This window comes from Jaculus jaculus, chromosome 4 (genome assembly GCF_020740685.1).
Source record: "Jaculus jaculus isolate mJacJac1 chromosome 4, mJacJac1.mat.Y.cur, whole genome shotgun sequence".
NCBI classification, from domain to species: domain Eukaryota; kingdom Metazoa; phylum Chordata; class Mammalia; order Rodentia; family Dipodidae; genus Jaculus; species Jaculus jaculus.
In genome coordinates this window covers 29767749-29782206 of record NC_059105.1, presented here as the reverse complement: position 1 = coordinate 29782206, position 14458 = coordinate 29767749, and the positions used below count along the sequence as shown (strand labels likewise).

At 35.0% G+C, this 14458-nt stretch overlaps 1 protein-coding gene across 1 annotated transcript in view; it reads left to right on the top strand.

Annotated features, from left to right (window-relative positions):
* The window catches only part of Cps1 (carbamoyl-phosphate synthase 1), a 110779-nt gene that overhangs the window by 11987 nt on the left and 84334 nt on the right, over nt 1–14458 (top strand). Inside the window, exons 2-5 of the mRNA XM_004653515.2 lie at nt 5183–5292; nt 8088–8232; nt 9787–9876; nt 11626–11682. Of these exons, the coding sequence (XP_004653572.1) occupies nt 5183–5292; nt 8088–8232; nt 9787–9876; nt 11626–11682 (402 nt within the window). The remainder of the gene's footprint in view (nt 1–5182; nt 5293–8087; nt 8233–9786; nt 9877–11625; nt 11683–14458) is intronic.

Here is a 14458-nt window from a genome sequence, read left to right as displayed (position 1 = left end):
CCTGGACACTAGGAAGGACAGTGGAATGTAAACAGACACAGAGACATTCACACACAAAGGACTATCATAGAGTAACAATCCACAGTGTTACATACATAAAATGGGTCAGAGGAAGAGACCTCATATGCTAATTGATTAATTTGAGAACTAGTGTACTTTAGGGACTGCTTAGGAAAGCTTTAACTGTACTGCAAAGGGTGGGTAGATGCAGGGAGATATTGGATTCAGGCTGAGCCACTGAAAAGCAGAAGAAAATGATTACAAGTTTTTTCTCTTGAGTAGTGACAAAATTTTATGTAATATGAAAATGGGTGATAGTGTTGGTAATCATCATTATTAATTATCAGATACTATATGCTGAGTTATTTTTAATTGCACTTTTAGTTAAAACTTGATTATTGAGACTATGGGGCCAGATGTGTTGTGAAAGGTGTTCCTTCTGAGATGCCAGGAGAAGATGATAAAGAGAAAGCGAATGAAACTCCACGACATTTCCTATCTTTGGGTTTAAAGCATTTGCAACAATAACCACTAAAACCACAGAGTTAGGTTTTTACCCTTTAAAGAAGAATTCAGATTAAAAATAAACCAAATGGATTAAAATATAAAATTAGAAAAGTAACTACTGATTAAAGTAAAAAATGTGATAGTCACATTTGACCAAAACAGCAGTAACACTCTGGCCACATGAAGTTCACTGTCTAGTGGGAAGGCAGACAGAGAAAGAGAACACAAGGTTGCATTTTGGAAAACATGTGGTGCCACATCAACAGGGCTGGCCAACGACAGCAGTCAGGGGCATACAGCAATTTAAAGTAGAGGCTTAGCAGACAACGCATGATATTTGAGCAAAGGCTAGAAGAAATCTTTAAGTTTGGGACTCAATACATTTAACAATAGCCTCTTTATTAAAATTTTTATTTGTGTCATTATGTAAGGCATGGGCAGGCAAGATAAATCCATTGACCTACATATCTGTCTTCCATGACATTCTCAGAACTATAGTCACAGCAAAGAGAACTGTGATTAGGAGTTGGACATAGAGGAATGTAATTAGAAATAGTGAATGGGAGCTGTATAGTGTGTATATATATATATATATACATATACACACACTATATATGTATATATGTATATGTATATATATGTATATGAATTTGAATATGAATATGAAGCATGGAATTATATACAAAAATTTAATTTTAGGGTTGTACAGATGGCTCAATGGTTAAGGAACTTGCCTGCAAAGCATAATGACCTGAATTAAATTCCCCAGTACCTATATGAAGCAAGATGCACAGGATGGCACATATGTCTGGAGTTTCTTCGCAGTGGCTAGAGGTCCTGGTGTTCCCATTTACTGTCTATCTGCCTCTTTCTCCCTCCTAATAAACTAAAATGTTAATTTTATTGTATGCTACTTTTGAGTTAAAATAGCTGTGGGACAAACAAAAACAATAAAGACAAAGACAAATTCCCCAAAGGAAAGGGTATTTTTGGCATCTTTGTATTTCAAGGTGTTTAGGTGATGCTTCAGCCCTGGTCACCTTGAGGTTTCGGCTGTTTTACAATCCATGAACATCTAGCCCTTATACTAAATGGGGGATCAGGGATCAGGGATCATCTCCTGTGTGTCTCTAGAGCCTAGCCAAGGGGTTTAGCAGGTGGTGGATCAGTGCTATTTGTTAATTTGGTGTCTAAATTATGTTATTGGCATATACATTGTTATTAAATACACAAGGACACACATATCATAGTAAGGCATTTTACTTTGTATAACCTTTTGGTTGCTTTTCCTGAAGTTATACATGTACACATGCTTTCCTTATTTGAGATTTCCTTTATGTTTTCAGTTTTCAGAAAACTGAATGTTGTGACAGTCACCACGTAAATTATAAGTTTAATAAATAGAAATATAATTCATAGCTTTTGTACCTCTGTTTGCTAGGATGGAGGCTACTAAAATATCTTATGATGGTAGCAAGGTGATTTCTTATGGATTCACTGGAATGAAAGGGCGTTTAGGGAATTGTTAGCTAGAAGAGGGGATTCAAATAATAGCTTTTTGTTCAGAGCTACTTTACCAATTCGTAGATAAGTCAATTGGCACTCATCATTTTAAACTCATTGGAGGCCAGTATAGTTAAGAGGAATATAAAGGGTACTGTCGGCAATAAACAGAAGCCTTGTAACAATATAATGTGTAGTGGGAAAGAGAATTGGAAGATCTATAAAAGCTGCCAAAAAGAACAAAAATATAATTAAGGGAGCAAAAGACATATTGAACACAATCACAGGGACTATTTCAGGCAGCAGTAAATGTCTCCTCAAATATATCTTTAGAAAAATGAAAGCAAAGTAGAAAACTAGTTCCATGGAGAGAAGAAGGAAAATATGAAATGGAACTGTAGGAACAGACTGTGTTGAATGTGCTTATGTTAAATTTTACCTTATTTAGAGTATTTCAATGGTGTTGAACTCAGAGATCAGACAATTTAAATTTTTTTTGATGATAATAAGAGAGAGGACTGCAAGATAAAACATAAAAGTTATTTTTATTTTGGTTAGGCATGGTTCAGAATAAACTGGTAAATGGAAAATACTTGAAATTTGAACTTCACACCCATGTTTTGCAAAGTACTGTTATTTTAAGATCTATAAAACTTACATATTATTCAAGAAAACCATTCCATTTTTTGTTCTATATTTTGAAAGTATGTCAGCTACACACAACTTCCTCAAAAACAGGAAATAATATTTCTAGTAGAAAGTGTTTTTTGACCGTGAATTTTCATTACTTGTACCAAAAGGTTTCATCTCGTGAAACATGTCAAAGTTACCTGGGGAGTTTCCACAATAAACACACCCTATTGAGATCCATCTCTGTGGAGCAGCTTGTAACAATCTTGGAAAAGATACTGAACATTATCACTCTTAGTTCCTCAATCTAAAACTTAGGTCTTGAATTATAATTAGGCAAAAGTAATAAAAGATTTTAAAAAATACAGGATAAAGAAAGCAAAGTTGATTTTGTATGGAAACAATTCAAATGTGTTAAGGTAATCCTTGTCAGAGAAATCTTGTCATCATTGATAGCTGATTAAGTTTCATCACTGTCTTTTCTTTGTACTGAGTAACTCCAAAATATTTCTTAGTGTCTATGAAGACAACGTATAACCATTCAAACACAGTGTCAAGTTTGTCATCTTAAACAGATTCCAATGTTATAGATAAAATGTCAAAGGTAATTTGACATGCCAAGCAAAGGGCAGATTTATTTGTTTTTCCTAGTTCATGGATACAATCACTCTTATATTCACCCAAACATCTTTCAGGTGATCAGGACAGAGCTTTATTCCTTTCTTAGAAATATAAACTTGAACTACACATGGTATACTTCTGATTTAAAAAAATAATAAAAGTACCTGTTGAGAAGAACATGAATAAATCTATCAATTTTAAGAAAAACACTAAAATAATTCTGTGTACATACACCACACATAAGCAAGATTTAGGCGCATAGTATAGTGGTCGAAGGTAATCACCACACTGTCATATGGAATAATAATCTAATGGCTGGAAAGTTGAGTATTTTAGGTCATTTTATTTTGGCAGAGATTATTATAGAAAAATAATGAGAATTTTTTAATTTTATCAAAATATAGAAGCAAAGATCTAGAACCACTTACTGAGTACTTGTTGCCTTACGAAATTGGTTGCATATGAGTGTATATGCGTGTGTGTGTGTGTGTGTGTGTGTGTGTGTGTGCGCACATGTGTACAGATGTGTGTTTGTAGTGGGGTGGAGGGCTGGTAGCAAGATACAAAGGGATTAGACACTATGACTCCAGGCCCAAGGTGAAAAGGGATGGGAAGTAGAAAATAAGAGTATTTCTGTCTTTAACAAGTGTACTTAACCTTGGAGGAAAAACAGCTTAAGAATCTCCTTTCCTTCAACATGTTCAACTCATGGCCAAGCTGCATTCATTTAGGTTGTTATGGGTCTCCCTAGCCCCTGATTAGTTGAACCAAATCTCAGATGTGATATAATTTTATCCTTTAATATCTCAGTATATACCTTTTAAAAATAAGAACTCTTTAAATGTAGCCTTTATACCATCATTGCCCTAAAAATAATTATACCTAATATAGTCAGTTATCATTCAAGTTCTCGTTCTGATTTTCTCAGTTATTATAGAGACGTTCGTTGCTACATTTCCCAATTAGAATTGGTCCAATAGAGTTTCTTGGAGGCTGCATTTTTGCCTCACCAGTGTGTGGTTTAAAAAATATATGTTTTCTCTCCTGTGACCTATATGAAATTGGAGAGTGAGATTTAAGTTGTTTCAACAATAGAATTACAGTATTTATGGGGACTCAGTGATGTTTACTTCCTAGATAAGTTTTTCTAATTATCCCTACTCTTAGCTTAGAATTTTATAGAAGCTAGTTCAAAGATTAATATAGAAAAGTAATCAAATTCAGAATACTCATAGCCTAAGGAGGAAACCAGACATGGTTATAATTAACCCCAATAAAAAGAAAAATATGATATTCTTTTAAAGAGTTCCCTGGTGCTTGCTTTTGTATCAGTACTACTAGAGTGGTAAAGCACCAGCTTTGTTATGACCACAGTGTGGTGGGAGAGGACAACCCTTGGGAAACTCCATCAAATACAAGAGCTTCAAGGAGTACAATTTGACAGGCAATCTTGAGGATTCCTTCTCGCTGTTAACCACAGAGTAAGCATGAGTTGGATGGTACAATTCATAGTGTTTTTGTGAACCTATCAGCTTCTCTTAAAGCTATACTTGAGAAAAGCTAAGGATTATTGAGGAAGAAAACTTAAGACTGTAGCATTTTAGCTAAATTGAAGTATTTCTGGCTTTTCAACAGCTTTATAAGTAGACTTAGAAATGGCAATGTATCTACATGCTTCAGATCCACTTTCAAGCAACACACACACACACACACACACACACACACACACACACTCACACACCTGCTGGTGCCATTTGAAGAAAGTGACCACATGAGAGGAATTGCAAATCTGGGTAGCAGTTTAGTTTTATTAGATATTGTATATACTTAATGTGTATAATTTTTTTTTGAATTTTCTTTTCTAAGTGTCTTCTATTTGTATTCTTCTAAATAAGAAAGATCCATGCCCTTGCTTTTTTAGGCTCAGACAGCACACATTGTCCTGGAAGATGGAACGAAGATGAAAGGTTACTCTTTTGGCCATCCTTCTTCAGTTGCTGGTGAAGTGGTTTTTAATACTGGCTTGGGAGGGTGAGTAATGCTTCTATTCCAAGGTTTCATTCCTCTTCTGCATCAAAGAATAATGGGGTGATCTTACTCATGGTGGCAAGTAGAAACTGCTGCATCATGGGATTACATCTTGTCCTGTGGTTGCCTAATGCCCCACATGTGGTTCACTGTGGCCTCCCTGAAAATAGATATGGGCATAATCTTCTTGCTCCTGCAAAATAAAGAGAACACAGATGTTTTGGTGAACCCTTGAAACAAAAAGAACAAAACTAATTCTAGAAACTTCTGTTATGAAGACGTCAGTTGTGTGAGAATACCAAATGGCTTCTGCTAGGGGAACTATGAATCAGATTAAGGTGAACCTAGAGCATGGACGAGGGTGGGTGACACACTGTGGATCATTTCCTCCAGTGAGGTTAACAGCCACATTTGTACATCTAATATCAGATGCCTAGGTATTTTAAGTAATTTTACTTTCAAATAAAAACAAATCAGCAGATATACTTATTACCTTACAATAGTCAAAAGAGTAAAGGCACAGAGAGCTAGTATTTTAAATAATTTTCTACTGTGTCCCAATTTAAGATTTGCTAACTAGTATGAGGCAACGAAGATATGAGTTACTGGAGAAATAACATGGTGGCCCCACCTGTATAGCCAGTGTTTATTCATCTGAGGCCCAGAAGACTGAAATTATTCTGGTCTCAATTCTAATGATGACTGAGTATGGAATATCAAGACATCCCTTAATCTTTTGAAGTTCTGCTTTCCCTATTTAAAAAGTAAGGGAAATGAATTAAATAATAATTTAAAACTTGGGATTTAATCTATATGATCCTTAAAAGCACATGGCCCTGTTGTTTCAAAAGGTTTCCATTAGGGAATCAACAAAACTAACCTATGAGATATTGGACAAATTCATGGGGAAAATTCAAGTTAGGCTTGTAAAGACAAAGGTATATTAGGTTAATTGCCACTGAGGGTATTGATTGGCCAAGTTTTCATTATGTTATTAATGTGTGTTCTTTCCTGAATGCTTGCCTTTCTGTGTAAAATGAAGAGTATTAGATGGGTTTTAAAACAGTTCCTCTGGTGAGAACATTAAATTACAGTGTATGAAACCTGTTTGCAAAGTTTTGCTTCACCAGGCAATTATTTCAGCTTTTCGACAGCACTAATTACTAGCTGTGTTAATATACCTGCCAACAAACAACTGTTTAATATAGATCAGAATGATGGAGGGCACCAGAGTTTTCTTCTCAGTGATAGATTACAGGTAATAAATCTTGTCACATCACAAAAGTCAAACAGGACCTGATGAATTAATTTGCTTCCAACACTGCAATTCTCTAGGACATACTGCAGTTATGCACTTGATGAAAAGTCCTGTAAGCCTGTGCTTAAAGGGAATGGCCAGTTCCCTTTTAGGGAAAGAAAGAAGAAAGGGAAGTCAGATCAAATTAATTAAAGCCTTTTTGATGTAGAAAAAGGTATTCATTTATAAGATTAGTCCTCAGACCCTTTTATTCATTGAGAAATATAGATTTCATTAGTTGCAGGGCTAACTCAATAAGTAAAGAGGGTATTTTGTTTTTCATCCTCGAGAAATGCATTTATATTGCATGCAAGCCTTGATTAAAAAGTTATCAGTTCCTGACAGGTGAGGGACATCTGAAATTAGATGATGTAGGCTGTGGACAAATAAGCACCACAGCACTGGAACCAGCTTGAGGATTATCGAACTGGAAGACAAGGCGTTCTGTTGAGAAAGTTATTTCTGGGAGAGGTTAGTCTGGATGGGGTGAGGAATTTGTGTTGACTATTGCCTAAGTGGAATTTTACTGGTTTCAAAGCTGTTGATTCTGTCCCCCTAAGCCCCCAAATTCACTTTCAGGTGTAATCCAGAAGAAAGGTTTGGTTTAACTCAGTCTGCAGAAAGTCAAAATAATTTAGTTGCAATCTCCACTAGCACATGGGATAAGTGTGGCTAACGCCTGGCATTTGTGTGGATGTTTCCTGTAGACACATTTCATACATGTTATTAATGCATATTCTCATCCCTTAAACTTTAGAATAAAATCTTGTATTTTTCACTAATTCCATCATAAGTATTTTAGTTATTTGGGATATTTTTATTTAGAAGTCAGAAGATATGCTTCATATCAAGATTTTTGAGTTTGACATTTTATAAATTGATAACTCCAAAACCTATATGCTTTTCTGTAAAACTAAAATATTTTAAAACATTTTATTCATTTACTCTTCCATACTCATTATGAATATGAAATTATCAGTGCTTACTGATTTTAACAGATATATGAACTCATGCAGCTATTACTAACCTAATCACAATACTCTTCAGTGGACCAAAATATTGAAACACTATCAAAACTTTTGATAGTTAATATCTTGATGCAACTGGCAGCACTTAACAATAAATATCAGTTTTAACTCTTTAATATTGGGTAGCCTATGGGGATCTTTTGGATATTTTCAAATGATAAATTGGGCAATAATATTGAAATTATTGAAATAGCATAAGAGATTCTTTTAAAGAAAATGAAGCTTTTAATCAAATAAGGAATAAGATATGAGAATATGCCTTTTCACATGTCTCTTTTTCATTTTTTATATTAATTATATCATGGACAGAATTTGGTATTCTGTTATGAAATTTTCAGACTTTGCTAAAGTCTAGAGGATGGCCTTTATGGTTTTCATCTAATGTTCAATGGTTAGTTGATATAGAATATGTATGTGTATTAGAGTTTCATAATTACATTTGTTGTTGGTAACACTATGTCATGTCTTCACAGGTACCCAGAAGCACTTACTGACCCTGCCTACAAGGGGCAGATCCTCACTATGGCCAACCCTATTATTGGGAATGGTGGAGCTCCAGACACCACTGCACGGGATGAAATGGGACTTAGCAAGTACATGGAATCTGATGGAATCAAGGTAGAACCTGAGATGTCTCTGTGAACACTTAATTTGAAGGGTTCTAGTTGACTGATCTTAAAGGATTTAGGACAAGCAAAGCCTCTCCTTCAATATTGTAGTACCAGTTACATTTATATTCTTAACCTTATTCCTAAGTATATGAAAATAATCTTTAAATTAATGTTATGAATTTCATCTCTCAGGATATCTTTGCTTTTAACACCTTGGATTAAAAGTCCAAAATCACCACTGTTTTATAAGAATTGATGAAGAAAAAGGGAATCCTTATACATCACTGCTAAGAATGTAAACTACTTCAGCTAACTAGAGCAATCATTAAGGGGGTTCCTAAAAATTTACTGGGTATTTGCCATAAGGACTCCTGTCAACATATCCCAGAGACACTTCACCACAATGTTTATTACATTACTAGTCACAACAGTTAAGTTATGGATCCAACCAAGGTGTTCAACAACAGAGGAATGGTACATAATATGAGGCATGTGTACTCTGTGGAAGTTTTTTCCACAATAAAGGGGAACAAGTTATGTTATTTGCAGAAAAAAAAAAAAAACTTTTAACTGGAGATAATCATATTAAGTGAATTAAGTCAGTCTCTGAAAAACAAATACCATGTTATTTTTGTTTGTTCTTTCTTTGTTTTATATAGACACCAGTAAATTATGCATGTACATGTGACAAAAAAGTAGAAGTTTTTACACACACACATACACACACACCCCTATATGTGTGTGTGACTGACATGAAAAACACATATGACATGACAGTAGAAGAGGCTATCTAGAAGGACCAGAGGGACTAGCCAGAAGAAACAGGTGTAAGAAAGGAGAAAGTGGTGAGTATGGAGGGCAATCTTAGGTGAAAATGTCCTTATGTCACCCAGTACCATGTACAATGAGTATATGTCAGTGAGATAAAATAAAATAAAATAATTGATGAATTATCTTTTGAGACTAGATATCACTGTATTGCCTTTTGATTTTAGCTTCTTTAGGGGATTGATGAAAGATAATTTATACAGCAGTCTAACTGTAATATATTACAATTACCTAGCCATTAATATTTGGATACTACCTTGGAATACCAATCACATAAACAATTCAAAAAGTTACAGTTCAGTTTTATTGTGTTTTTATCATTCTGGTTTGAAATCACTTGGATTTATTATTTATTATTTAGTTTAGCTTTCCTTGTTTCTCACATATTTCTCCAATTTTTCTTAATCTCCTTTACATCTGTAAGAAGAAAAGCATTTTAAATCTTCTGTACATTACACAAGTAACTAAGAATACTATTGATAATCACAACAGTGATAAAGTAGGGTGTGCCAAGAAAAGAAAAATTAGTCTTCATATATGTAAGGGAAGTAAAGCTTCTATTACACATGATAAATAAAAATAGTATATTTTAAAATAAAAATGTTGATAACATTTATGTCTTCAACATTTTAAGTCTCATGTACATGGGTAAAATGCATTTTAAGAACTGTAAGCTGACTTTCAAGATGAGTCACAGGAATTGGATGATAGAAATTTTTCCCTGTCTTTTCAGGTTGCGGGGCTGCTGGTGCTGAACTACAGCCCTGACTACAACCACTGGCTGGCCACCAAGAGTCTGGGGCAATGGCTGCAGGAAGAGAAGGTGTGGAATCTGATGGGGCCTGCAGCTCGCCTCGTGATGGATATGTCTGAGGGAAACTGGGAAGGGCCATGCAGACTTTAAAAAGTCATAGGGATTTTTCAGAGTTTGGCATTACTTCTACTTTCTATTTTCGATAATGATTTATTATTATTACTTTTTTAACTTCTTAGAAGCTAAACAAACCTCTGTACCTTTGGGTACAGAACTTCTCTGAGCACACAGAACTATATGTGTTTTCAGTTCTACCACTAGGTGGCACTCACATATGCTCTGTAGCATTTCTCATTTTACAAAAGCGATAGGAAAAAGTTTGGATTTTTTTTTTTTTCTGTTCTTTTGAGTAAATTTAAGTCCTCCCCGCTCTTTTATCGAGCAGTTAGTCACACAACTTGCTTTATGCATTCTAGTACTAGGTACAGTTATCTATATATGCAGACTATGTATCATCCCACACAATGCTTTTGGTATCCTGAATTCTTAAGAGTGGGTTACTGATAGGTATTTTGGGGCTAAACATTATGACATATATAGTGAATATAATTTCATATTTAATCATGTAAACAAAACTTATTAAACATTATCTTAGTATTTCTATAGTTTAAATATTAATTTCTCATCAACTAAGAGGATCTGCCTTTGTTACATGTTGAAATACATCATGTTAACAGAACTGCTATATTTAGCTATGTCTCAATTTACTGTAGCTGCTTTTTTTCTCATTTATTCTGGACCAGTAATTAATAGAATACTATTCCAAGACAGCTCGGACTCTCCAGTGAGTGTCTACATATTGGAGGTAAATGTTGCCTCTTCCGGACAAATAAAAAAATCTTGATTGTGGATTCCTAGATCTTAGGCTTTCTAAAATATAAAGGAGGCAAGACGGTATTTCCATCATGTCCTGAAGTACCATTGCTTGTTTCTCAACCATTTATCTTCAGTTGGAAGATGGCTATTTTCTGTAAAGCTCATTCTGAAGTTTCTCTGTGTGTCTGACTTTCTCTCTCATACAAGACATTTTCCTTATATTATTTAGGGCACCTGCTTTAAACATCTTTATGTGAGAATTAACTGTAAGACTATCTCATGGCTTGTTAGTTTTTCTCTTTACTATGTTTTCCTTTAACCAATTAGTCAAGAAAATGAAATATCATGGAGGTGTTGCCTCATTGATTAATAGGCTAGAAATATATTAGGATAACATTACTACAGAGCAGAGGCTTTTAGGGAAATGTGTTAAGTGTCTACTGTGTGCCAGAAATATTTGGCTCCAAACATATTTTCATATTATTGCTTAAGAAGTTCTCTGACCTCACTATTCCAAAATGTGTTTTTTGCATACATGTTGTAACACCTATACAAAAATTATACACGTACTTCAAGCAATAGCTATATGTATATACATGCATATATATTCTATTACTTAACAATACATATTATTTTAAATATAGATAATATTACTTATTTAACATACTAGTGTTAAACAACCAAACTTTACAAGGAGATTAATGTTCAGAATTCCTAATTTTTCACTCTGAAGAAGAGCTTGGGTAGTTAGAGTTTGTGCTCAAGTAGAGTAGCAATTTACAGTGTTCTGACAACATAGCACCCTGGGTCAGAGGCAAGAAGGCGTGAGGAGATTATTTACTGCTTGAGAAGACAGATGAGGCTAAGTGTGTAGCTTGAAAATAATATGCTGGATCTAATTTCCACCAATTTCACTGTCACTATGACTGTTTTCTATTACAGGTTCCTGCAATTTATGGAGTGGATACAAGAATGCTGACTAAAATAATTCGGGATAAGGTATGTTCATCATCTTTAGCCAAATCTATGTCTTTTCACATTTTCCCCACTGTATGAAGGACCCCTCAACTGTAAAGGAACAAATCTTTCTAGTTCTAATATTTAGATCTCTGCCATTTTCCCTTACTGTTGAAGTAGTGTTAGTATGTTTGTACCTGGATGGACTTGAGATTAAACATTTGGCAGGAGTTTACTGACTGATACTCTATGTTGATTATGTCAACATGTCAAGACATTTACAGTTCAGAAAGTAGTGAAGTAATGATGATTTGGCCTAAACTGCATCCTCTCTGTGGAAGAATGCAAATCATAAGCTAGGTAGCCTCAGTGCTATCATTGCTCAGTGCTCTTGGAAGAGTCAGCTGTGGAATTGGTGAGGTTATCTCATGAGGGTGGCACGTGTGCTTTGCATGCTACTTTAGTTAAGCAGACTTTCATGTGACCAAAGTGTCTGAAAGGTTTGCTTTCTTATCTGACTGTTACACCATCTGCCCCTCCCTCTCTGAGTTTCTCATCACCATCTGCTCGTTTCTTTTTTTTTTTTTAAAGGTGAAGTGATAGTAGGGTTTTCTTTTTTTTAATATTTATTTATTTATTTATTTGAGAGCAACAGACACAGAGAGAAAGACAGATAGAGGGAGAGAGAGAGAATGGGCGCGCCAGGGCTTCCAGCCTCTGCAAACGAACTCCAGACGCGTGCGCCCCCTTGTGCATCTGGCTAACGTGGGACCTGGGGAACCGAGCCTTGAACCGGGGTCCTTAGGCTTCACAGGCAAGCGCTTAACCGCTAAGCCATCTCTCCAGCCCTCTGCTCGTTTCTTCTTGCTACTATTCTTTGCTACATGAAGGCTTCATGTCCCAAATCAGAAAGAAACATTCCCTCACTAGTGTTCACTACACTCCTCGGAAGCAACTGAGCTTTGCTGAGTGTTATTACTTTCAAGTAACTCCATATGCAAAACAGACTTTAAAAAATCAGTTGTGATTTTAAAAATAGGTATATTCAGTACTCTGTGTGTGCTAGTCTTGCAAATGCAAATCCAACTGAAATGTTTGAAAAATTATCTCTTTCTCTGTGCACATATAGCCATTATTTACTAAATAGTCTAGGCCAATAATTATTTTCATAATGCTTATATCAGTCGCAGTAAGTACTCCTGAGATGCTTTAAAGTCACAGACATACAGAAAATTTTGGTATCTGAAGAGGTTTCTGCAACCAATCCCCTAAGGATAACAAAAGACCCCTGTGTATTGATAAAGACTCTCTATAAGCAGAAAGGAAGAATATTTTCAAAATTAAAAGCATGCACATATGACTATGACTGGAGGAAGACAGTGATAACTCATGCAATTCTTCAGTGTTACTTCTGAATTATCTCTTCTGTGAATGTCCTGGAAATAGACATTCTTGAGATTAGATATTCCAAGTGAATTCTTAACCTAACTATTAGTGTATGGGAACGATAAACCATGATGAAGCACCCAGCATGAGAAGGGAATGCAGTTATAGAGTTTGATTCAGGCTGAAAAACGAGCAGGTTGAATAGAATATAGTCAAGTCTACTGATTTGGGAAAACTTTACAAAACCAATTGTGTCTTTTGTGTGATATGTTAGGCTAAGATGGACTCTACTCTTATTATATGGAGCTCAGTTTTCAAAATTTTGGTTGAATAGTATAGATCAAATATTAGCATGGATTTTTATATTTATGAATGGTCTTTGTTAATAATAAAAATGAATATTCAATCTTTTATTTCTACTGATCTTAGCTTGCAACTCAAGTTGCATTTCACTTAGTATGCCTAACAAAAAGGAGAAAACTAAGCCGGGCATGGTGGAGCACACCCTTAATGCTAGTACTTGGGAGGCAGAGGTAGGAGAATTGCCATGTGTTTGTGGCCACCCTGAGAACACATAGTTAATTCCAGGTCAGTCTGGGCTAGAGCAGGACCCTATCTGGAAAAACCAAATCAATAAATAGCAAAGATAAAATTAAAAAAGGAGAAAACTAAGCTTCAAAATTAGAGCTACATAAAGAAGATCAATGGATTACATGGCTTGGATTTGAAAAATAGGTAGAGAGCACCAATTACCCAGTGTGCCAGTGAAAGAGGGTTCGGGTTAGCTTTTTAAGACTCTGGGCATCCCAGATTTAACAATAGCACAAAACTAACCACCTTGCATCCATAGTTTGCTGACATCTTCTATGCTAACTCACATAGTAGTTTCTCCAAGGAATAGGTCTAAAAGGGAAATGAAAGCTTCTATTTCTTTCAATGCAATGATTTTTTTAAAAAGAAAAATCTTTATAACTAGATACAGAATGCCATTTTCTTAAATACTTCAAAGAAGGATTACTAACAAATAAATCTCAATATACAGCTAATAAAAAGAAGGCAATCTTGCCATATTCAATTTAGCAAGGCTCATTTGTGAAAACTTCACAAAGGGTTGAATATTCTTTAAAGTTCAGGCCACTTGGGACACTTGGATAGTAACATATTTAACACACTGAACATTTCTATTGTATCTTCTAGAAGTTTCTGACTTATATGCATTTCATCCTTTTTGAGAGTCAAGTTTAATTTAAAATTGTATAATAATGTCTTATTCACTGCACTTTTTAGTTTTCTTATTTTTTTTCCCAGTAGTTTGTTCTCTCTCTCTTCCTTATTCCTCACTCCCCCCTCTCTCTATTGAAATATCTTTAAATGCTAAGCAGTAAGTATACAGGTCACCAACTACTCCACTTTGGAATCTCGAAGTCTGGTT